Source organism: Grammomys surdaster, unplaced genomic scaffold (assembly GCF_004785775.1).
Source record: "Grammomys surdaster isolate TR1022 unplaced genomic scaffold, NIH_TR_1.0 341, whole genome shotgun sequence".
Classification (NCBI taxonomy): Eukaryota; Metazoa; Chordata; class Mammalia; order Rodentia; family Muridae; genus Grammomys; species Grammomys surdaster.
Window position 1 is genome coordinate 1696586 of NW_021604760.1, and position 26453 is coordinate 1723038.

The 26453-nt window shown below is 43.9% G+C and overlaps 1 protein-coding gene across 2 annotated transcripts in view; it reads right to left on the minus strand.

Moving 5' to 3' along the window:
- Positions 1-2334: 2334 nt before the first annotated feature.
- The window catches only part of Pgm1 (phosphoglucomutase 1), a 59087-nt gene continuing 34968 nt past the window's right edge, over positions 2335-26453 (minus strand). For both annotated transcript variants that reach the window (XM_028778784.1, XM_028778783.1), the window contains exons 6-11: positions 25291-25445; positions 22378-22493; positions 12602-12737; positions 9454-9637; positions 7145-7279; positions 2335-2969 (exon numbers count right to left, since the gene is read on the minus strand). In XM_028778784.1, the coding sequence (XP_028634617.1) occupies positions 2880-2969; positions 7145-7279; positions 9454-9637; positions 12602-12737; positions 22378-22493; positions 25291-25445 (816 nt within the window). In that variant the 3' untranslated portion in view covers positions 2335-2879. The remainder of the gene's footprint in view (positions 2970-7144; positions 7280-9453; positions 9638-12601; positions 12738-22377; positions 22494-25290; positions 25446-26453) is intronic.

Below are 26453 nucleotides of genomic sequence, written 5' to 3' on the forward strand. Positions count from 1 at the left end.
AGCTGGTGGGGTAAGCAAGCAGGCAGGCCACAGGGCCCTCCGTGTTTCAACATTCAAGAGATCAAGTGTAACTGGAGAGTGAAGCTGGAAGGCCAGGAAGCCCTGCCATGCCTGCAGAGATGACACGGAGACCATTAGTGGACTCTTTCTCATTCCACCCATTCTACTTCAAGGGGTCAGGTGAGGGATGTATCTCCTGCATGTGGCAAGACTAGCTTTGTTTAATCAGTCGTGGAACACAACAGGGAGAAGCTGGGTGGAGTCTGGAACAGAGGAGGCAAAAGAACCAGAGGAACAGAACTCTGTCTCTGCTCTCCTCCTCTGAGGAGAGCCCAGCCTTGGAAGTTTGGTCTAGTCAGGGTGCTGGGGAACATCTGAGCAGGAAACTGCTTCCCCAGGGAAAGCAGAGTGAAGACCAGGGGAAAATGAAGTTTCCAAACCGGGCCCCAAGCAATTCTATCCCTATCCTCTCTCAGGAATCCTCACCCACACTTCAAAGAAAACAAGGGTGAGTCAAGAACTACATAGTTGGGGGGGTGTGAGGTGTTGGCTGCTGCAGCAGGCCAGCCTTTCAGAGATTTCTCATACTCTTCCTCCAGGTTCACCCTGTCCCTCCCCTACCCAGGCAGGCAGCCACAGAAGGTGACCTTGCCCCGCCCAGTCAGCCAACTCCCACATTCTCTACTCAGCTTTAAGCCTCCACAATGCCATAGCTGGGGCAAAGAGGACATTTTAAAAGCCATCCCAGGGGTTGCAATACTGGGAGTGTCTGCAGCTGATTCTACAGACAAAGAGATCTGGAGTAAACAAAAAACAGTGTCAGAAACAAGGCCTTGCTTAGGGTAGCCAAGAACCCAAAGCAAGGCGTTTAAACATCTGTTAAGCTGAGCTGGCTACCATGGGGATAATAACTTCTCAGTTGGTGGGTTTCTGGACGGCATGCATCTCAACATTGAAATAAAATAGATGCTAGGAAAAGATGAATGCCAACAGCTAATAATGGTCTCCCAATTCATGGCATTCTACTTGTGGACTGATTTAATCCCCCAGCTAATCCTACAAGCATTTGGAGGGCAGTGATACCTATTGTACATCATTTCTTTCCTCTGACCCTTAGCCAGTATTAACTTCTTGGCTGAAGTATGCAGATGTTGAGACTTCTTGAGGGGAACAGTAGCGTTAAACTAACAGTCTCTTAACACCCTGGTGAACACTACCAACCTTTAGTAAGTAAAATAATGCTTTCACATCTTTCCCCACTGATAGATGTAGTCTAAAAACTAGAAATGGTTAGTGCCCAGGAGGGGTGAACTGTGGAGTTGTGCTGCCTCAGGGCACCCATGCTCTTCCAAGGGTTTTGACTTTGGTGGGGAACTGGGATTCACCTGTAACATGGGAATTGTTGAGTATCTTCCTCATGAAATCATCGGGGATTACAGAGCACACGGAAAGTACTTCAAGTGCATGGCATGGAGTCAATGCAACAGAACCACTTATCCATCACCACCACCACCGTCTTCAGTGAAGCTCAGCTGTTGGCTGATTCCCTTGTGAAATGGTAATACTGGAAATCTCTACCATGGGGTAAAAATTCGGTTACCTATACTGGAGAGTCCACCTTGCATGGTGGAGGTATGCAGAACTGAGCCCTTTCTGGAACAGTCAACATAGCAAGTAACTTTGTGTTACAAGTTCCTTGCAAACCATAAAATGAATTGTAAATATTAGTATTATGATTTGTTTTCCAACATTTAGAAAGAGCCCAACATCACAACCCTGCCTGTCTGACACCTTACTGTGGAGTAGATACTGTGCTCACTGGTTTCCAGATCTGTGCACCTAATGATCCTCAGGCATCCAACGTTAGAGTTACTCTCATTTCCCACTTTGAAGATGAAGAAAATGGCATTCAAAGGTCACCTGAGGTGTCAGGTAGGATTCAAACCAGTCACTTGGCTTCAAAGTCCACTCCTCTAACTGCTGTGTTACCCTGCGGGCTCTGAGGGTTCTGCTCTTGCCCTGTTGGCAGGCCTGGGACAGCAGCATTTCAGGACAAATATATATGACTTTGCTCCACCAGATCCTCCAGATCTGAAAATTACCTTCTTTCCCAAGTCATTGCACCAAGGACTTTTTGATAACCTTGGGGGTATCCAGGAGCTGCTCTCCTGATGAGATTAAAAATTACAGTTCTTAAGTGGAAAGATTTTCGACCTGCCCAGGAATCAAGTTTTTCTGGCTAGGACATCAAAACCAAATACAATCTTCCCTCCTCAAACAAGGCAAACAGTCTGTTTTCTTTCTTTGTAGTCATGAATAAAAATGACAACAGGCAATGGTATAGCACATTCTGCTTTAATACCCCAAATATCTGTGCAGCTGGGAGATGCAAAATAACAGAGATCTGAAGACAAGCACATCTCGCTCGGAGAAAAACTGATTAGAGAGAAGGCACGAGAAACCGTATTCTGTTGGATTGCATGTAAACATAAGTGGGGAGACATTCACAGTGAAGCAGGAACTTTGACATCATTTTACAGGCGCACCCCATGGACAGGAGATGGCCTTGTTGCTGACCCTCAGTCTACAAATCTTTACAGTGTAGTGTACTGTACCTGATGCTGGGAGACAAGGGCCCACACAGCAGCAATTCAATAGGGCAAGAGAAGGAATAGACATGGGTGCGAGCCCTCAGGTCTGCTTCCCCTCTTCCCCACACAGTGGCAGTGCCTCACAAATGACTGTTTATCAAGTGGGAAGTAAAAAATCAAGACCTAGTCCTAAAAGGCCCAGGCAAATACACTGTTTCTGTCTGTGCTCTTCAGTCAGGTGGCGTGGACAGGTCCTGGGGGAGGGACATGCCACATCTGGCCATCTTTCTAGGTGATGACAGTGGGCGCAGTTCGGCCCGTCCTCTCCTGGAGCTGGGACACTTTCAGAGCAATGGAGATCAGGGGCGCCAGCATGACCTGAGAGAAACACAAAGGGAAGAACCCTTTCCATCACTTTTCTAAACAGATCTGTGGTTTATGAGTCCACCCACCCACCCCAGGTATCAGCATGTCTGAAGCTTTAAGTAAAACAGCAAACCCAAGCCTGGCTCCAACACTCCTTACTCCAGTGAATGAACGCCATGGTCTATCCTGCAAAGCAAGCAACAGCACCATTCTCGATAACCTCTCCATATTCCTCCCCACCCACCAAGACTAAGAGACCCTTACATTGTGACTCTCTCACCATGGTACTCAGTTCTCCCCAGGCCTCTGCCATTACTCCTGTCAGGCACAAAACACTGCTCTCTCTTAGATACTTCTGCATCCCCTGAGCTGATCCTCACACTGTACTGAAAGAGACCTTTCAAGGCTGGAGAGATAGCTCAGTGGTTAGGAGCACTGGTTGTTCTTCCAGAGGTCTTGAGTTTAATTCCCAGCAACCACGTGGTGACTCACAACCATCTATAATAGGATCTGAAGCCTTCTTCTATCACACAGACATGCAGGAAAACAGACCACTCATATACATAAATAAATACATTTTAAAAAGGAGAAAGAGACCTTCAGACATCCCCCCTTCACAGATACTTCAAGGCACTGGGTGGGGGAGGGATGGGATGGGTAGGGGTGGATTCCGCTGTTGAAATGAATCATCTTTGATATTAGTCAAACAAAAACTATTCATCTAGTTAAACTACCCATTTTCCAGAGTAGGAAACTGATACCACACCATACCAGAAGTGTGGCTGGACTAGACACAAACGGCCAGGAACAGGACCTTTGCTTGCCATTATTGCCTTTCATCCACACCAGATCATGTTAACTGGGAAAGCCAGCTCCACCGCTGAGACTACTACATGCCGCTGCCCTTGGGGCTTAGATACACCAGCTACAGAGTAAAGGCAGACGCTCCCCAGCTGGATGGTGGTGTCTGCAGGCACAGAGGGAACCACAAGCTTTTATGATCCTCCATCCTGGGAAATTAGGTTCAAAAGAAGTATACTTTTCATTCCTTCTGTCTAGCATGGATCAGGCTTTTGTCTTGAAGGTAAAAGGACATGAGCGTGTTCACCTTCCTCCTTTTCTCCTTCTCTAATATCTTAGGGGCCTGCACTACACATTCCAGGGCCCTTGGTTCAAGTTCTATGGATGTCAGAACCACATAAAGATTTGGAGATTACTGATGTTGGAACCTGGCTACTGGAAAAAGTGTGAAAGAGAAGAAGCTCTTGTCACTTCCGTATTAACAAAAGAAACTGTACACTAAGTATCTAGTCAAATTCAGACACAGGAAGCAGAAGGCTGCCTGCAAGGACTGTCAGGAAAACAGGCTACCACCTAAAGGTTAAGCTTCAGCTCTGCAAAAATTGAAAAGGTTGGGAAGTGAGGGTGTGTCGGGAACAATGCAAGTAGGCACAGCGTCACTAAACTGCAGACTTAAAAGACACGGTAATACAGTTTGTTAAAAAAAAATGTTATACAATTAAAAATTGGGAGTCAAAAATTTGAACTAAACAACTATAAGAGAATCATTCTTTGTTATGTTTTGTGGGATAGGGAAGCCAGAAGGCAGCTTAGGGAGCCAGTTCTTCCACCGTGCAGCTTCCAGGGTTCAAGCTCAGGTCCTAAGACTCGGTATCGAGTGCCTTTATCTGCTTTGCCACATCACCGGCTTTTAACTGCCTTGTTTGATTTTTTTTTTTAAGATTTCTTTATTTTATACTTGTGGGTGTTCTGCCTGCATGTATACATGTGTACCACATAGGACGATGATCCATGGAGGTTGGAATAAGGTCTCAGAGTCCCTGGAACTGGAATTATGCATGGTTGTGAGCTGCCAGGTGGGTGCTGGGAACTGAACCTGTGTCCTCTGCAAGTGTGGCAAATGCTCCTAACCTCTCCAGCCGTGTGTCTCTCCAGCCAGGACCTGATCATTCTCAAAGCTGATCTAATGTGCCAGTCCCACTGCTGAAGCGTTTAAAATTCACGGTCTCCCCAAATCCATAGACCAATGCCGAGTTATCATTGTACCATTGTACAGACATACAAACATGAAAACAATTCACCCATGTACACGGATCTTCAGTGACAGGAAGAGAATTTAAAATAAGACCTCAGTAACTGTACAAACTGTATGCTCACGCCCACTCTAGGAGGACTCACCAAATTTGAATTTTATAGATTTTATTAGGCACTTAAAAAAAAAAGTTGTGTGCAAAAGTACATACGGCACACGTTATTTTACTTTTCATAAAAACTGGTTTGTATTTAAGGTATCAAATGAAACGTTTTAAAATTTGATTCTCTGCAGGACAGTGATGATAGAGGCACTCTTTCATGAGACCAAACCCCCAGACCCCGACAGGACCTTTACAGTGAAGCGGCTACTGTCAGACTCATCTACACATCCAGTCTCACCACATAGTTCTTCTTTGTCATGGTGGCAGAGAAGATATTAGCAATGCACTTTCTCGGAAAAATTTAAGCACTTAATGCAGCGTTACTAACTACAGGCATCAAAGTGGTTAAGATCTCTAGGACTCTCACATCTGCTCAGTATAGGGTTCTCCAGGTTCTCCAAGCGGCTGCCAGTGGCAGGGCCCTCTTAGTTTTAAGGAGAAGTGATTTTGCATGGAGTGACTTGGTTACACCCTTATCTCTTCATCTGCAGATAGCAAAAATGCTCGACCCACACGTGGACCCGTTAGTGACAGGGTAGGAGATGCAGCCGTCTCTTCAGCAAAAAGGCGCTAGTTTCTCTGGACAGACATCCAGACAAAGACTGAGGAAATTCTTTGTAATCTGCTCGTCTGGGGTGGGGGTAGAGTCATGTGTTTTTGGATATTGGCATACCAAGGTGTTTCCTAATTCCCTAATACCAACACTTATCTTTGGTCTTTTTGCCAACAGCTGATCTGCTGGGGTGGGTTGTAGCTTATTCTGGCCTTCATTTGCATGTCCCTTAGGAAGAGACAAGGCCTCCTTTTCACACACCTCCTGGCCATTTGATGCCTTCAGAGAGTGTCTGTGGAACTCTTCAGCAGATGCTATGAGCATCTTGAGCCTTTACAGTACAGCACGAGCTGTGAATCACTGACAGCAAGTGTGCCTTACTTCCCAGACACTGTGGAGATAAAGCACTGGCTCCGGAGCATCTGGCAGGATGAGTGCTGTGAGGACACACTTGGGGAGACTCCGCTGAGGACAACCGATCCTCTTGGCTCCTCCATTTTGGTGACTGTCCTGAAAGTCCAGATCCCTTATCATCCCTATATCCAACCTACCAGACTGCAAGTCAGTAGGCTTTTCAATGAAGACAAATAAAACTGCCTGTCAACACTTGTCCCTGACCCCTCCCCCCCATGGCTGGAACCAGCGTATGCTTTGTCAGAGCAGATGATCCACCGTGCAAAGCTATTTGTGGTCAGTGATGGCCCAGACATCATATAAAGATTCTCTTGTAACTGCTACTGAATAGAACACAAGCCTAGTAAGGCCTAGTTGCCCTTCTGTGCCTTGGTGCCATTATCAGTATGAGGAGAATAACAGTCTATATAATTTGAGAATAATAAAGAGGGCTGGGGCGGGGACGGGCACTTGCCACACAGGCATTGCCATATGCGTCAAATCTCCAGCACTCACATAAAGCAAACTGTGCATGGCTGTGCACATACTAAGAACCCCAGAACTCTGGGGAGCATAGACATAGGAGGGCCACTTGCTAGGTGACAGCCTAGCTTTAGGCTTAGTTAAGAGACCTTGTCTGGGGGGAAAAAAGTAGAGAGTGATGGCAAGTCACTGGATGACTTCCTTCCTCTGGCTTCCAAGAACACAGGAGCATGCATTACATACATACACAATACACACAACACACACACATACACACACAGTGTGGAGGGCGGAGGGAGAACAAAAAGGAGAGTATTAACTGAGTATACCTATGCAACAGGCTTAGTAAACAGCAAATGTTCAGAAAAGCTAAGTATTACTGTGGTAGTTATCAGGCATTTTTGCTGTAACATACAAAGGGCAAGTACAGCTGCTGACCTGATGGGCTGTTGAAACCTGGCAGTGACATCGTGGGTTCGGGGGGGCCACAATTACTCCCTCAAACCAAAACAACAAACCAGGGTTCAGGGTTTAGCCATTACCTGGGGGTCCTGGTTGATCTTGGCAGTGTCCTTCTCGTAGCTATCAATATATAGCCGGATGGTAGCTCCTGCACTCCCGGTGCCACTCAGTCTGAAGATGATACGAGAACCATCTGCAAAAATAAGCCGCAAGCCCTGGAAAAAGATAAGCAGAGGGTTTTCCCACCGAATCCTGAAAGGGGAATGAAGCCTGGCAGACCCTGAGCTGTCCATTTGGAGACTAAATCTTATCCATCAGAGGATTAGATCCTTGACAGATGGCAGCAATCGAGCCCTGTGAGACTCGCTTCTATCAGCCCCTCGCTGCATCCAGACGAAGAGGCTTAAGTACTGTAGGAGTAGCATTTCCAGGGTCATCTGGGAGATACGTCCATGGTGAGGCTGGACGCCATGAGGCTCTCTCCCCTGCCTATTTCCCTGTGATTCATGGACTGGTGATTTCAGTTTGGAGCTTAATAAATAAGTAAAGCTGCTAGATGCACAGATCTGACGCACAGATCTGACGCACGGCTCTTGAGGGAGCTACAGGCAGATGAGAGGGAGAGCTCTTTATAAAGCACTGGTAGGGGATCCCATAAAGGGGATCATGTGCCCGACAGTAGGAGCAGGTGCTCATACTACCCCAGAATGATCCAGGGTCAATCATCTGAGGATGAGGTTCATGTGGGTGCAGGGCCTTTTTCTCCTTCCCCTCCATCCAGGACCTTTATGCCTTGCTTAAGGAGAGGTTGACGACTCATGGTATTTTTTTCAGTGTAAGGAAGAAAGACTATAACAGATATTTTCCTAAGGGCCCTTCACTCTTTATGAGTCTATCTGGGATGCCACAGACTGACCAGAAGGAAAGGTCCTCATCTCCTGGGGTTTGTCACCACTTCACAATTCCAGTGTGCCATTCTTTAGATTTACTGTGAGGACCGCAGGCAGGGTACACAGAGCGTATTCTCCAGGTAGTCAATGCAGAGGGTACACTCACCCCCACTCAGCATGCTTTACTTTTTAAAAGTATTCCATGGTGGCCCTTACTCCCAAATTTCAGCTTGAAGCTTCTAGTATCTTCCTGTTTCCTCTGGGCCCTTCTCTCTCCTACCCCCATCTCTCTGATAAAAGCTCTAATATTCAACGTGGCACAGAACACAGCCCTAGCTTCCCAGTGTGCCTGTGACCTCGTGGGTGAGGTGCCTGTACAGTTAGAGTATCAAAGTTCTGAACTTCTGCTCTGACTCTCCAGGCTTCACTACAGCTTCTGCACAGCCCCGCTCTCCCCTGGGCTACCCTCTCCTCTACATGCCTCCTCCCTTCTGATTACAAGACCAAAGTTATAATCAATCAAACCGATCCAGAGTTTTCATACATGGTGGAGGCATGCGGTGGTGGACTTGCTAGAACTGGGCACGGAAGTTGGGGAGATTATGGTGTCCATCCACTCCCCACTCTCTGTAGAGGGGCTTCTAGTAACTCCTACTGAGGGGCTTCCAGTGATTCCCCAAATCCATACCCTCCAAAACATGGCAGATGCCTTCTCAAAAAGCAGACCAAAGCTCTGCATCTCTCAGAAAGCAAGCAGGGAGGTTAAGGTGTGATAACACCTTCATCTCCTTCATTGTTTCTGCTTCTGAATCCCCAGACACAACTTAAATTCCTTGGCAACAGGCTAGAGACCTGAAAGTGCGTGGACCTTGGGTGCTGAGTGACCATGGGGGGAGGGGAAATGGGTGACTGCCTTGCTGCCTTAGGTATCTTTCATGAGAAACCCTAGCCATCTGTCACCATCCAGGATAGTCCAGATTCTCAGCTATGCTGTCCTACTATGCACTGCCTTGTCAGATGGCCACAGATAACAACAGTGGGGATAACAACAGAGGCCTGCCTTAGAAAGGCATATCCTTATTCTGGGTCTGGAACATGTGAAAGGAGAGCATGCAATGTCATTCATGACGTCATACTGCTGCGACCCCTGAAGAGAGGAGAACTGATCCCTAGGGCCATAGTAACGTTCTTCTATGGTTTTAAGACTTCCCCATACATTCCAACATGGCATCTTGAGTATAATTACAAAACTCCCTCTGGCATATAGGCTCAGAGTTCTACCATGGAGAATCAGGGGGCTGCAAAGAACTATGGGAAAAGAATTCTCCCTGAAAGTATTCATGAGAGTCACATGTAATTTGGCAGACATCCAGCTGAGAATAACTGCCCCAGGAAAACACACCTGCCAAGGAAGCACAACCAAGGGGCTAGTTCCTAGTTTTCTCTTGAGGTGGAGATGACACCCTGAGGTATCTCATAAACCCACAATCTGCTCCTACCTGATTTTTTGAAATGCTTCCATCTACTGGGTCACTATATTCAAAGTTATCAGCTTTCTCCACAGTGTAGACTTTATCATTTGCTGAGAACTGCTTCCCCACAAAGGAGCGGTCCAGCATCAAGGCCTCCAGGTCCTTCATCATTTTGCTTGCACCCTCAGCTTCCACCTCCTCGTAGTCATACCTGGAAGAAGTTATGTAGTTGAGAGCCCAGGATGACCTCACATCATCTGAGGCAAACAGCACTGTCTCCATCCTTGGCCCTCCTCAAAAGCCATATACCTTCAGAAGGCTGCCAAAAGCTGTGAGCTTGTCAGCCAGCAGAGATGGAGTGGGCTGGGGTGAAAAGGAGAGCTTAGAAGAAAGGGGAAGGGCCTTCTGAATAGCCAGAGGACTCCTGGCTTGCATTTTCTACAGAAAGAGGCTCTAAGATGCTTCAAAGAAGACATATTCCCTCCTTCTGCCACTTGAGGAGGAAACATGAACAGCTCTCTTACCTCCAAAAAATTGCTGTCAGCCAGCACATAACTTAGGCCCTTCTTGTCCAAACTTCTATCGCTCTTACAAGGTGAGGGCAGGGCCTGCCCTAGGCTTTGGACCTGTGTAGTTCTATGAGACTGTGGCTACACAGAGTTCCAGCCTCCACAGGAATCTCCTTGAGCTAGGCCAGAATGTCAGAGACCAGCTAAGAAGCCAAAACCTAACTAGCTGTGCTCCAAACACCAGGCTCCTTTAGCTGGGTGTGTATTCTGCTTTAAATTTAGCCTGGCAGAGGATGCCGTAAGAGGATGATAAAGGATCAAGAAAAGAAAACAGCTGTACCACAAATCAAATTCTGTGATTATTATTTTCTTTCAAGATTTGTTCTCAACCTCCTTTTTTGGGAAGTTAAAGACACTTGCCTGCTTTTCTTAACATGGCAGTACATGTCCTCTTGAAACAGTTAGAGGCTCAAGATGGCAGAACCCATTTGTTTGCAATAGTGAAACAAATACAAGATGTGCACTGTAACACCTCAGAGACATGAGGAATATTGCAGAATTACAGCCAACTTATGCTGGCTCCAGGAGTCTTCGAAGCTGAGACAAAATAGCCCCCTCCCTACTGAAGCTGGCGCTTTCCCTCTGTTAAAATGATAAAGAACAAGAAATTACAACCAGGCTTCTGCTCTATGCCTGTGACCTTTGGGTGTTTGGGAAAAAAGATTTTTAAATCCCAGAACACAGAGGGTTGGAATGGAAAGAATCCTGGCTTTGTAACCAGACAGAGCAGGCTAAGACTCCAGCAAAGAACGGTCAGTTGTCCTGACTCTTGGGATCTAGGTTGTATTATCAACTAATGGTCTCGAGGCTTATGACAGACAACAGTGTGGCAGTGTCTAACGTTGTTCAGCGAACAGAGGGTTCAATGCAGTCAGAGCCAATCACAAAGGCAGGTTCTGAAGGCTGGATTTGTAGTCCTTGATTGGCAGTTGTAGTTGATAAGCAGTAAAGCCATGATGAGACATTACCAATATGGAGGCGTGTTTATGTATCAAGAGTGAAGCTCTGAACACCACTCAACCTTACTTCACACTGGTTACTGTTCACTCATTTATCTATTCAAAGGCTGTTTACACGGTATCTCTATGACTTAGGAGACACCATGGAGCATAAAACCAGATACAGTATGGTTTTTGTGAAACTCTGGGGCTAGAGTGAGTCCATGATGCTACTGTGAATTACCAGGTGTTCTTGCTCCTAGAGAGGACATTCCTGATTGGTTCCTAAGACTTCCTCATGATAAAACATGACAGTTTTTTACTTATGCTTTCAACAAAAGAGCATTTTAATCAGAATCCTTTTGAAAGATTAATGAGTTCATGTTGCTTAGGGTTGAATTCTTTTCTGCCTTTCTAAAAACCAAAGACTATCAGCCCTGGAATATATACACATTTATTTTTCTTTTAAAGACATCTAGTCCAATGCACTTATTTTATTAAAAAGACAACTAAGAAAATAAAAAAAAACAAACAAAAAATAAGAACAAAACAAAATAAAGCCAGGCATGGTGGTCCATGTCTTTCACACAGCACTTGTGAGGCAGAGGCGGGCAGATTGCTGTGAATTTGAGGTCTGAGGCTAGCCAGGGCAAACACAGTGAGACTCTGCCTTAGAACAATGAAAATAAAACACAAAACAAAAGTGGCAACTGAGGTCCAGAGAAACTATATCCATAAATTTCTTGCATATAAATGCTTTATCTAATATACCTTTTCATAAAAAAATTAAGATCCAGGAAACAATTCTTTAATTTTTACACTTATTAAAGATAGACAAATTAGAAATAGTGAAAAACACTACTGGTAAAAAAAAAATTGGAGATTTCTAGGACTTGAACCCAAAGCCTCCCACATACTATACACACAGACACTTTATTAATCAGCTACACCTCTAGCCCCACCCCACATTTTAATACTTCTTAAAAAATAAAAGTATATATGGTTAAAAAAAAAGAATTGTTAAGTGTTTTTAATCATCTTGTTTCCAGTATAATCTCTAGTACCTGGGAGAAAGAAAAATAGGGAGTAAATATTTGTTGGATCTATGACTAAGAAGATGACAAACAGCCATGGGTCCTATTTAATGAGTCAGAAAAGCCGACTTGAACTGAGCATTTTTTCCAGAGTTTAAGGAGAAACACTTCCAGGCCTTTAGAGATCTAGAGTTTATAAAACGCCTCCAGACTCTGATGTCACTTGATCTTCTCAATAGCCAAATCGATATTCTTCTGTCTACGGATGAGAAAACTGAACACAAAGGTTAAGTGACTTTCTAACTCAGAAAAGAACAAATTCATATTCAAATCTACTTCTATGAATCCAAATGCAGTGTTGTTATCCTGCCAACCTGATGTATACATTTAAAAATGCTTATAAAGCATATATTCTTCTAGTTAGGCTAGCTAAGTTTTTTAAAATCCTTGTTCTTTAAGGCTGGCTCAAAGCAGACTTCGCCTTGACCCTGATCAAATCATGTTCAAAGTCTCCAGCTTAAGAAGGTGAGTGAACCTGAGTGTTTTTATCTTTCCAGACAGAACTAACACCGCCTGCCTGAGAATTCTCTCTGCTCGCTTTCTCACCATCCATTGAACCCAATCCAGGTCTTACCGGGTAAAGAAGTTCCGACCAAACTTCTGCCAGTGGTCTTTGAGGATGTCCTCCACGCTCTGTTTGCGGGTAGCCAGAATGGAGAGCCAGGCCAGGACAGCCCACAGTCCATCTTTCTCTCGGATGTGATCTGAACCTGCAAGGGAATGAGAAATGTGGCTTTTCAAGAGTCCTTGAGAGCAAGCCCAGCAGTACACAGACAAACGAAGCAGTCTAGGACTCTCCTGAAGACTCCAGGACACAGAAGGGCTCAGGAATGCAACAAAGTAACACAATAGTTACAAACAGTGGAAGTAATTTAGGAATCAAATTCAGAGACAGCAAAAGGCATCTGTGGGATAACCTGGTAGAGCTTGGTGTATCAACTACAAAGTATTAGTATAGGAGGAAAAAGTCCCATATCAATAAATAATAATAAAGTGTCTATTGTAAATTCTTGGTAAATTAAAACAGTCTGTATGTAGCACCATGGAATAAAACAAAGCACCCAGACAGAGATACAGATACAAGAGAGACTCAAGTTAATAAAATCTCACTTTGAGCCTATGGGAAAATGGTGTCTTGTTCTCAATGATGTTATCATAACTGGCTCATTACTATAAAGGAACTTTAGGGTTTATTCCTTAAAAAGAAAACAGTTAAAACTTAGAAATTTAAAACCTTACTAGGCATGATGGTGCCCACATAAAATTGTAGCACAGGAAGGTAGAGACAGGGAGATCATAAGTTCAAGTCCAACCTGAGCTATACAAGGCTTTGTCTCAAAAAAAAAAAGGGAGGGGGGACTGAAAGCCTTTACATACTAGAAAATATGTAAATTCCTGTTTACTCTTGAGAGTAATAAATGCAGGTAAAACTACTATTCAGAAAGAAACAACTGACATTTATCTACCTTAAAAATACCTACTTCTTCATAGCACTATACTATAAATAAAATTAAAGGTCATTGATACAGCTTAAAGAATCTACATATTTACAACTCTAAAACAAATTATTGGAGGGAAGGGGCAAGGATTATAGGAGAAGTAACAGGGAAAGGGACAGTGAATGGGATATAAAGTGAACAAGTAAAAAAGTTAATAATAATAAATAAAATAGATTATTTTCCACACTCAGTATAAAAGAGAATATTATTAGTTAAGAGAAAAGCAAGATTTAAATTTTAAAAATACACCAAAGATAAATGGGCAATTCTTACAAAAATGAATCAACTAATTTAATGAAGGGCTGACATTATTTTTAAGAAGATAAATTAAACCACAATGAGCAACTGGTACTTGCTTGACAACAAGCTACAGATTTAAACATTCGAGCCTTAAGCTTAGGGGAAGCATAGTGGAAATGAGATTCTAACACAATGCTCTTAGGGTGTGCACTGACACCACTCTACTGAAAAGCAATTTAGAAGAAAGTATCAAACTCTTAAGGGAAGCTAGCCTGTTCTAGGACAGCTTTCTCAAAACCAGTAAGGACCCATTTGTTGATGTGACACATCCTATTTGCTTGTTAAATTCCCAGCACTCAGAGACAGAGGCAGGCTGATATCTGGATCCACAGCCAGCATGGTCTACAGAGTTGAGTTCCAGGACATCCAAGGCTAGACGAGAAACACCATTCCAAAAAAACCAAAACCAAAACCAACAACAAAATCTCCACCAAAATTAAGAAATTATCTTGTGTGTGTGTAAAGACCATTTTTAGAAGTCTGCTATAAGCCAAAACTTTAACTTTTAGCATTTTAACTTTTTATACCAAAATAAAGTATACAGCACAGTGAGCTAATTTTCTATTTCTTGAGGACTGCACACAATCTTTAGAATCATGTTTCCCATACTGCCATGGTGAATTCTTTACATGCATTCCTGCTCTGCTTGCCTTTGCACATGGTCTTTTCTTGGTGATTTAGGGTATCTGGAATGATGCTGGCCACTCTGTGGGCATGTTCAGGGACATCTTTCCTTCCTGTCTTCATCCTTTTAGACCCAGCTCAAATATCCTCTCCTCTTTAAGACTAGCTCTCAAAGCAATCCTCTGAGAAATTATGAGTTCTGTTTTCTTTCTTCTCCTATGGCAACCCAAGCAAGAGCTCGGAGCTGATAACCACACTCCTTGAGCCCTACCTTTCTGTTTTCTCCACTAACAGTGTGCTTCTTAGAGACTTGCTATCTTTATAACTAGTTCTGATGACCAGCATACCATGTGAAATTTAGTAAGGAACTATGAATGTATGCATGGATGAGCAAGTAAATTAATTCATCTAATCCAAAACTGTTTTTTTTTTATTTAAAAAATATTGTTTTGTTTCCAAGATTTTTCTCTTTGATGGATGCTACTTTTAGAAATTTCTTTCTTAGGGTTTCTATTGCTGTGATAAGCATCATGGCGTGGGGGAGGAAAGTGTTTTCTGTGGCTGTTGTCCAGCATGAAAGGAAGAGTTCAAGGCAACAACTTGGAGGCAGGAACTGGAGCATAAACCTTAAAGGAATGCTGCTAGCTGCATTTCCCCCATAGTTTGCTCAGCCGGCTTTGTACACAGCCAGGACCACTGCCCAGGGGCAGCATCACCCACAGTGGGCTCGGTCTCCCACATCAATCATTAATCAAGAAAATGCCCTACAAGCTTGCCTAAAGGATGAGCTACTGGAGACATTTTCTCGGTTAATATTCCTTCTTCCCAGATATGCCCAGGTTTATGTCAAGTTGACAAAACACAACCAGGATAAGAAGCAAAGGGACATCTCAAAATCCAGATGCTGCAAGAGACACAGCCGGGACATTTTAAGCCTTTATATTTTGGAAATATTTACACAATTTCATTATCTACAGACTTTTACTTAAGGAATAAAAAGCTCCCTGCCTGTCACGGCATTTACAAATGAGATATTTTGGAACAGTTCACCCTGAGGATTCTGGCGGCTTCCCCAATACACTGGAGATTCATGATAGTTTGGAATTATTTATTTATGCTCCATTTTGTTTTTTTTAAAGATGTATTTATTATTATTTTTAGGAGCACGCCTATGAACCTTTGTGTGTGTTTATGTGTACCATGTGTATGCAGGAGCCTGTGGAGGCCAGAAAGGGTATCAAAAACCCTAGAACTGGCCTTAAAGGAGGTGTGAGCCACCTCACATGGGCAGTGGGAACTGAACCCAGGTCCTCTGAAAGAGCAGCTGCTCAGCACCTCTCCAGGTGATTTACAGACAGGGTCTCCCTGTGTGTCCTTGATGAGAGCCTATAGCTCTCCTGCCTCTATCCTCGGAAAACTGAAAACAATAAAAATAAGATAGATTGCTTGAAAGAAAACATAAACAACAATTTTTATCTAAATAATTTTAATTGAGTGAATATATTCATCTGATAATATCGCCTCTATCTTAGAATATAAAAGTGCTTAGATTACCTGTAATAAAAGTAGCATAAGTCTCAGAGAGCTGAAAATAATAAAAATAGGAGCTGCCTCTATCCTCAAGGGCTCTGACAACTGCAGACATGTGCCGCCATGCCTGCACTTCCTTTTTGATTAAAATAAATTAATAAATTTAAAAGTTCACATTAGTTTTTTTTTTTCCTTTTTGGGTGTGGGTGCTACATTGAAAGCATGAAGATTATTTCCACTTCTAAAAAACAAAGTTTTTTTTTCCTTTTATGAGAAATGAAAAAGAAACCTTAAAAAAAATCATGCCAACTTTGACTAATCTATTTGGAAATATTAGACACAGACAGACACTCACTATCATAAACGAAGCCCCTGCCCTGGGTGACGTCAACACACATTCTAGTCTGCTTGTAGGCTCTTCAGTCTCGGTAAGTGTTCCCTGAATCTTGGATGGAAGAAAACTCCTGGTAATCTGGTTACTCCTCAGGAAGGGCAGATCAATTCTATTTCCTTTGGTGCTCTGATGAATAGTAATGGTTCTCAATGAAAGAAAGGTGTGGTGCCTATGGGGCTAACCTGCTGTCATAGCTGTGCTTTCACAGAGAGAGACAGAAAATCTCAACTTTTGGGTTACTGCTCCTAGGAGCCATCTGGGTCTAAATAGATTACTTCACTTTTTTCAAAGCCTCCATTTGGTCATTTCCAAAACTGGAGGGAAGCCTGCCCTCTCACACAGCTCTGAGACACCCAGTGGAGACATACAAACTGTTGGATGTTTTATAATACAAATGCAAGATGTTATTAGAAGTAAAGAGAAAAACAACATTTTTAGGGAAAGCAATGTTTTTCTTTCACCGTATTAAGCTTTCAAAACATAATGTCCTTTCATTATACACACTGGGAAGAAAACGGATAAATATAATCCAGGACACTTTCTCCTCTAGAAGAGGAAGCACCTCTCACTCCTGAGCTTTTTTTAAGGTGCAAGAAGCTAAGTTCACTTAAATGTAAGGCACAGAGTCAGTCCACTGTCACCCCAGCCAGCAGGAGGGTAGTGCTGGGCTTTGTTCTCAGCGTCCTCACTCTTGCTCTGGCGTGGGGCCTAACTGAGCCCCCGGGAATTCTGCCCTTTCAGCATCTCGAACCACCTGTCACTGTACTCCAGCTTAATCAGCACCTCGTGGTAAGGACAAACTGGGCTCAGTCAGGGCACGCTCTGGGTCATAGGCAAGAAAAATGTCAACCCCATCTGAGGGAGCCAAAAGTTAACGGTTTAGGGATTCGGTTACATTTACTACCATGGGCATCTCAAGAGCCACGCTGGCATCTGCCTCTGCCAGATGACAGCCTGAGACAGGGGTGGGACAGCTGGAAAACGGCACCATGGACTTCTCTGAAAGTATCAGTGTCTTGTCTGTCTGTCTGCCTGCCTCCCTCTCCCCCTCCCTCCCTTCTGAACATGCAACACTCTCTGTTTGGAAATTTCCATGCATCCCCAGCAGCCTGGCTAACATCACCTCACCCTCAGTGAGGACGGCACCCTTGACCCCTCCGTGCTGTGGCTACCATTCCCCATGATTATACCCTATTCTTGACTATGTGATGTGCCCACCGTTGGCTCAGGACAGCTCTCAAGAAGGGCTTTCCCCAGAATGGCCAGCTCCTAGCTGCCTGGATGTAGTACCATCCTGTTTCCCTCTCTGTGTTCAACTAGTATCAGCTGGAAAGGACTGACTCCACAGAAAGCCTTCTCCAGCCCACTCCAACCCTCAAGGGGTTGTCCCCCAGGAGCACCTGTTGCTTAGCATTTCTTCTGCATAGCCTCATGACTGCCCTGGAACTGGGTTTGCTTCCTATAGAGTTTGGTGGGAGATAGTGAGTGCCTGGACAATAGGAACTGTCTTAACATGAACTTCACTTTATAGTCAACAAAAAGAATCAATTCCAGTATGTTATAAGTGCCAAGATAGGTCTCCCATCCTTGCAGATGAGCACCAAGGCACAGGTCAGGAGGTAGACATGCAGGTAAGAGTATACTAGGGTCCAAGCCTAGTCCCATTGGGATAGTTTGCCTGTAACAACTCCAGACACAGGATGCTGCCATCGTCCCTGGGTGCTCTATGTGTATCAGGAAATGTACTCAAAGCTATGCAAGTAGAATGGGAAGACAGAGTATCGGACCGTCTATAGCAGGCATCAGGCATTCTGAGTGGAAAGCTCTGAGCACCTGGTCCAACGTCTCCTATCACTTTATATCTGTAATTAGATAGCTGGGATCTGGCTTCTCTGAAAGGTAGAAACTCATAGAGCCCACCAAGAGGACAGCTTGTTTACCAAATGGCTACAGACTAACCTAGCATCAAGACACAGTCAAGTCCAACGAGCAATTAAGAAATGATTTGGTACAAAGAAATATAAACATGTAAGGTTTTTATTAAGAAAGTGAAATAGATCCCAGGATATGTTAATTCTTTATCATCTCTGTGTGATATGTCACCATTTTTTAGATGGGATAAGGAAAAAAACCAAAAAGCAAAACCACATTGTGAGTCTCCAGTTGTAGAAAGATCCTAATTGACTGCAAATCTCCAAGAGATACAAAGTTCATCTCCAACATTTCCTCTCTGTGTTTCCCAAACCTTCCATTTTCCTGAAGGATTTCAAAAATAGCGACACTCTGAACTATTCATCTTTCAATTTCCTAACTTGAGTAAAGCGGGTCGGAACTGTCACTGTCACTGTCACTGTGTATCATCACTATCTATGGTTATGAGAACAACCAGTTTGGCACCATGAGATCAATGGAAAACAATGGGCCCACTATCCTGCCTCGCTCTGCCTCCACATTCTGAGTCCTAACAAAAACCACATTTATCTCTGGCACATATAATGCTGATGCCTAAGGGTGGGTCCAGACCTGCACTTACGGTAGTCATGTGAGAAAGTAGCTGTCTCTGTGGGAAGAACGGCAAGTGTATCCTTGGGAACGCTGTGTTCACAGTAGCGAGGCCTGCTCTTTAAGAGCCTATGCTTTGATTCACATTGTGAGCTACTGCTTCTGAAGTCTTGCTTGTTTGCAGAGCTTTGCCTTTGTAAACGCTTACTTCTTCTAACAGAGATGGCAGAGTCCTCAGTGCTGGGATCTGGAGTCGGGATGTGGCTCAGTCCTCACAAGAGTCCCATCCCGTTACAAGAGATGACGTACAGATTCTCCATTATATTCAAGAAAAACAAAAACCAGAAATACACTGATGGGCGCATACGGTTCCAGAACCACACTGGACATCACATCCGACGACGTACAAAGGTCTTTCCCTCCTGCAGGGGCGCACCTGTCTAAATGGAGGGCGCCAAGGAAGGAGTGTTCTTACTTTCTCACTCAGCAGCATTTGCTCAACACCTCTTCTACTCTGGGTCCCACAAAAGGCTGTCTGAATACAATGGAAACTGGAACAGATAAAGCTCTGTGCTAATGAAACTTACAGTCTGGTGCAGCCAACAGGAATAGCAGCAAATAAATCATTGTGGTGAGTACACAAAGGTAAGTATGTGGGGCTCATCCTAGAAGGCCATAGAGGCTTTCCTGAGAAACTGCCTGCCATCAGTTGGGAGAGTGCAGAAATACAGTATCTTCCAATTGGCAAAATCAGAGAACTGAAACATAGGCTCACTCGCATCCACCCTGAGAGGAGCTGTGGAGGAACTGTCGGGGACATTTACCAGGCAGGGATGTGGTAGAGGACAAGATGCCACTGTAACCGAGGACCCCGGGATTCAGATGAGTGAGCCAGTTCCACTTGGGCACAGTACCAGAGACACAAAGGAGCAGCCTCGTTAGCATCACACTTAGCAATTCTACAATTTGTTTATCTCTTACAAACTGTTTAACGATTTTCTTTTTTTTTTTTTCTCAAAGACAAGAAGAGCTGTGAATTTGTCTCAGGAGATTTTTATCTTTTTGAATATAAAAGGTAGCAAGCAACGGAAGAGAAAACCATGGCTGGCACCAGGTTTGGCTGAATGGGTTAATAAGAACCAACTTGATCAATCAAGAGTCTGAAGTCTGACGCTTTCATTCAAACCAGTTAGCTCCACAAATATAACCAGGATAATTTTCCTTGACAGACAGATGAGCACATTGCACACAAACCGATGTAAGCTCAACAGTATTATAGGGTATCCTAAAAGCTACCATTAGTGAGCTCTACCAAAGAAAGCAGAATGTCCAGCTCACTAGAAACAACTGCTTCCCACACTCTTCAATTGCCAGGTCTTGAACATTTGGGATCAGTTTGGGGCATGACGTCCATGAGAGGCACTGGTGAACTCAGAAGCATTTAGAAGCTGGTGAGGGAGAGTCTACCAACGACGTGAAGTGAAGAAGTGGAGGAAGGAGTAATGAGTAGCCTGGGGAAGACAGGATCTGAGTACTGCTGCTGGCACCTGAAGACCTGCTGTCTATGACAGCAGTTGTGATATCTAGCTTTCAGGCTTCTTCTCAGTTAGTCAATGCCACAGATTCCTGCTTGGCTCGGATCCATTCTATACAATGAATGCTTCTTCCCATATAGGCCCATGGGATAAAATGTTAGTGCATTTGTGTGTGTGTATATGTGTGTGTGTGTGTGTGTGTGTGTGTGTGTGTATTTAGAGGAATGAGTAAAACTAAAACTGTGTTAACAGGGTTCTTATACTAAAATATTCTGGATTTTTCAAATGCTAATATCAGTATGACTATTCAAGTTTCCCAAACTAGTTTTCAGCAAACTAGCATTCTTCCACAAATCTAGAGTCTAGAAAACCTGACTCTAGATCCTCCTGTTCTCCAGGCTCAGCACTAGTGCGGCCCATTAGAGACACAGACCCAAAAGTTTAGACATAGTGTCTGCCACGGAAAAGCTCCTCTTCCACGAGGAAGAGTGACAGGGCTGGATGTCGCTTTGCTCCAGTGTTTTCCTAGCATTTCAAGACTCATCTCCTAGCACAGAAAATGAAAGAGGGGAGGACCAGAAGACTGGCTCGTGCTGCACCTTGACTGACTGGAGACCACTGAAAATTCTATGGGAAAAGACCATCTCACAGGGAACAGTCATGCAGTAGCTCACGGAGCTAAGTGGCATCACCCTCGTTTGGTGACGCAGGACAAGACTAAGCAGTTGTCTTATATTCTCTTTTTAAAGACTCAGAATAGGGTTTCTCTGTATAGACCTGGCTGCCCTAGGACTCAGACTCAGCAATCTTCCTGCCTCTGCCTCCCAAGTGCTAGTATCAAAGGCATGTGCCACCACTGCCTGGCTTCATCTATCTTTTTTAACCCCAAAGTCTATTAGGTCAACTTGTTATCAAAAAGTGCGGGCATTCTCCCAAGAACAGTAAATGGCTTGGAACTTCATAAAAACCCACGGGGCATCTATCAGCTCAGACTCCCAGCACAGACTCTAGGGCCCGAGGAAAGATAGGTGTTTAGTCCTGATTGACAAGCATGAGGGCACTCAATCACAAGGTGTGGCGAATGCTTGCTTTGAATCTTTTCCTTACTAAACGGAGAGTAACAGAGGACCACAGAGATGAGCCTCTGTACTTTAAAATGTGGGCGGAGAGAATGTAAGGGGTGGGACTACTTGAGAGCCTTGCAGCCTGGCTAGAAATGAGCACATGCTGTGCAGACGTCTGGAGAAGAACAACTGTTCCAGATGCGATGAGACAGGAGGGTAGGGAGAGTCAGAATCTGAGGGAGGCCAGAGCTCAAGTTGGTATCTCGACTGGCAGACATGAGAATGATATGTGTAGAAATGGGGTTCAGAGATCACCAGACTCCATGCCACCCTCCCTCCAACTCAGTCCACACAGAGACCCTCATGCTAAGGCTATATTTTTACATTATTCTCACCCATCTACTTAGGTTCACACACAAGGTCTACTTTAGTTAAGCCTGATAAATCATAACTTGTTGCTACAGAAAACTTGGATCCATGAAAGGGAAAGATTTAATGCCATGCCTAAACCTTTTCTTACATAAAAAGAAAACAAAAAAAAAGTGACTTGTTCTGCCATATTTCTTCTTAGAAATGAAAACATTTGCTAAGGTTTCCTTGGCCACAAAGGGAAGAAAACTGTGTTTACCCTGTGTTTAATCCCTAGAGACTCAATGTCCAATGCTGCCAGGAAGGCCCCCAAACTTCCTGTCTCAGCAGTTGTAATCCTATGAAAGTAAAGCCAGCCCTCCTGTCCAAAGGCGCCCACTGCTTTTCGAATGTGTATGCTTTACCAGGTTGTCATAAATAAATCGTGTCTTGATTTAGGGCTCACCAGCTATTCCAGGATCTAGGCAGTCTTAACATTCCCCTGAGGCAGCAGTTGTGGGAGAAAAAAAAATGTTAGCATGAGTGACACTTACCCGTCCCAAAGCTCTCCTCTCCACAGAGGGACAGCTTGCTTGCATCCATCAAATTCCCAAAAAACTTCCAGCCAGTTGGGGTCTCATACAAAGCGATCTTTGTGGCGTTTGCTACCCTTCAAAGGCATGAAATCAAAGTTACATCACAGCAGGACTGCGACCGGGGCCATGTGAGGATGGAAAAGATCAACCATCATTGTAAGCAAGGGTCCCATTTAACATTGCTTACAGGTCAACACGATTCTACAACTGGAGGAAAATTAGAAAAGGAAACTTGGGCACAAGGGGCTCTTCTGTATGGATTCAGAGGGACATGGAGCAAAAAAGAGAAGAAAGAAATAATTCAGATCAGTTTAGCACTTGAAGTTTAACTGTAGTAAAACAGCGGGGTTGGGGGCATTGAAACCCATGGGTCTGGATACAGAACACATCTACAAGCATTCTATAAAGAGCAACAGAATGGTGTTTTGGTGTGCTCATTAATAATCACAGAGGCCAGCATTTCACAGGGAAAGCGCAGGTCAGAGCAGGTCACATGACCCACAGCCCGGTACTCAACGTCCAGCCAGCATTTCTTCCTTATCACCAGGCGTCCCGCTGTGGAGTCTCCAAATCCAGTCAGCCTCACCCACTCTCATGAGTGGTCTCGTTCTCCTCCTAGAAATTTCTTATTCCTTCCTATACAGATTCAAACTACTGAAGACAGCTCTGAGGGGCTGCATCCGTAGCTCAGCAGTGGGGAGCATGCTTAGCACGCTCAGCCCTGCATCAGATTCCCAGCACTGATGAGTAAGGAAAGAACTTTTCAGTGACTTAAAAAAAAAAAAAACCCTAGTAGTGGAAGTTGCTTGGAAGTTGTAATGCAGTCTCAGTGAGGCATGCATTCCAGGTTCCTGCCCGCTCCTTTCAAGCAAAGTTAGGTGGCTCGTCTGACTTCTGACAGGGAGGAAAATCACATCTACGGTTCTGAGCACCACAAGAGCACTTTTATTTGAAATAAGGGTTTTCAGTTTTGAGTCTATACAGGTTATCAATTTTTCCAAAAAGTATGATTAAAGTATTCCTGAAAAGGCACAGAAAGTATTTCAAGGCCACCATAATGAGGCCACCAACCAGCTCTGAGTTCCAAATGACAGATCTGGAGGCAGAAACACTGGCTTCTGGTGCTGCTCTTGGTCAGCTGCAGGGTCTTAGCCAAGGCTGGCAACTCCTGGCTCTCAGCTCTTCTCTCTTGAAGTCGGGGTTCAGGGAGGATCAAGAGATGGAGCACATGGAGAACTCCACTCAGTCCCAGCACCAATACTTTCTCCTTACTAACTCAAGTGGAGCCAGCAGTACTTCTGTGACCACCTCACCTTCCAAGGGGAAACACTGTGTGGCCTAGAGGCTGGGGGCTGGGGCTCCACATTCAGTGTTCTTAAATTTTCATGTGAGGAAGATTAATTTTCAGTAAGCAGTTGCTTTTAGTTGGTAAAGCAACAAAAACCAAAACTCATCATAATAAACAAAGCATTTACTGTCTACGACACACTGAGATATATATCTTACACAATCTCCTTTGTTTACACCAACGTAAGAAGGAATTTATATACAAAATTTTCATTCTAGGGAAAGAATAAAATGTTAATTCTCTTAACATACTCATTATATTGACTATAGATAGTTTCATTATCCAGCTAGCCTGACGTAGTCACTTACTAGCTGAATGAGTTTAATTAGCTTCCTTGAGCTTTGACATCCATCAAGAAAGTGGGGTTATTAACGGCATTTAAAAGGAATTGAATGAGTTAATCAAACATGTAAAATATCTACTGTTCTGGCCAAGGGACCATTGTAAGCTTAGCCAGTGTTATAGGTGCCAGGACCAATACGCTCTTCCTTTCTCACAGCCATGGCCTTATACTCATTCATTCTTTACTGTTAATTCACTGGAAGATTCCTGAGCTCCTGACATGCTGTAACGCATTGCCTGTTTGTTATTTATGACTTTTACTTTTAATCATTTTCCATGGGTCTCATATGCCACCTTCTATAAATGAAAAATGCCCAAATGAGCTGACATGCAAGAAAATCTGAGACTCTGTTTACTGCCACTGGTCTTTTATTGCAAAACATGTATTTCCCCCTATTTTACTTTTTTGAACTTTCTGCTTTAGTGTTTGGACAAATGAGGCATCACTGCATTTAAGCCTGCAAGAGTAATCAGTTCTGATTAAAGTCTGAAGTTGCTTTAAATGACTTTTTAAAAACGTATTTTATGTATATGGCTGTTTTGACTGCAGGTACCTATACGGCACATGTGTGCAGTACTCTCAGAGGACAGAAGAAGACACTGGATTCCTCTGGAAATGAAATTATATATGGTTATTAGCCACCATGTAGGTGCTAGGGATTGAACCCTGATCCTCTGGAAGAGCAGTGCTCTTCTTAACTGCTGAGCCATCTCTCTCCATCGCCCTAAAAATACTCTTCTCAATCATGGTTCATGCACACTGCTCAACAAGTGACCCAGTATAGATCAGGAATAACGTCTTGAATACAAAGAAAGTACCATCATTCATTTCTTCTCTAATGTTCATTTACTCATTGTGTACATCCTATGATATTTAGAAACACTGCCAAGCAGAAACTAAGACAGTGAAAAAGACAGTGTTTTCTCTGTAGAGGTGACAGCCTAGCTGTGGAGTGGTCAGACAGATAGCCTGGCAGACCACAGTGTGGCGAGTACCAGGATGGAGGAGTGAAGAATGCTGGCAGGCCCTTAGAAGAGATCTAACCCTGAATATACCTCATTCAAGAGAGACTGCAGCTGTGGCTATCCTGCAAGCGGAAGACGCATGCTCCAGGCACAGTGCTGGGCGTAATGAAGAACAGTGTGATTGGAGACAGGTGGGCCCAAGAATGGAGACCTACCGGTCCAGAGCACCACTTGTGGGCATGCTGCGTGCAAAGCCACGGACCCCGGTCTGCTGGAAATACGGAATGCTGAAGATGTTGGCAGCGATGACGGCCACAGAGTCAGAAGGGTTCACAAAGAACCCATGCTTGCCCAGAATCATGTTCCGATCCTGAGGAAGAAAGGAGATGATTCGATGTAAGACCTTTTAATCAGACAGTAAACAAAAGAAACAATAACCTGTGGAGTTTTCTCAATTTCAACATGGATCCTATACTCACACTGTGTTTTAAACACTGGACTTTTTAGTGGATTTGTACAACACTGTGGGACCAAAGGCACCTCTGTGCCCAAGAGTTAAAACTGGTTTCAATTAAAATGCAAGCACAAACCCCCTTTGAGCTAAGCCCTCTATTCTCCCTCCTGGGGCCACTAACTTTAACCTCCTAGACCTTTCCAAACTCTGGAACCAATCATGTCTCTCCCAGAGGAGGGGAAAGGATGTACAAGAGAGGAAATGTTGGCTGTTTATGCAGTTTGACAGGTCTACTGGGCATCCTTTGAGGAACAAAGGCAGACTTCTTCAAGGAAGGACTTCTAAATCATGGTTCCTTTCATTTGCTACCAGACCCAACAAAGAAGGCCACCACCCTCACCGTTGCCAAGATGCCTCCTCTGCAGCGCCACTTGAGCACCTGAGAACCTGAGGGGAATCCTGCACTGCACCCTAAGATACCTGGTGATACAGTATCTGCTCTGAGCCCCTTCAGCTTTCCTAAATTTTGATGTAGGGACGATTAATTTTCAGGAAGCAGTAGCTTTTAGCTAGTAAAGCAACAACAACAAAAAAGTCATCATAATAGAGCATTTACTGTGTGTGACACACGGGGATAGACACTTACACAATCTCCTTTGTTTTCACATGGTTACCAAAGTAGGGAGAAATTTATATACAACATTTTCATTTTGGGGAAAGAAAAAATGTTAATGCTCTTAACATACTCATTATATTGGCTATAAATAGTTTCATTATCCAGCTAGTATTAATGAATGCACAGGTATGTTATAAGATGAAACCTTTTGGAAAGATTAAATGACTAATCAGGGGCTGGCTGAGACCCAGCTTAGGACAAGTATCTAGAACTCCTGCAGCTTCTGGAGTCTAGTCATTAAATCCTAA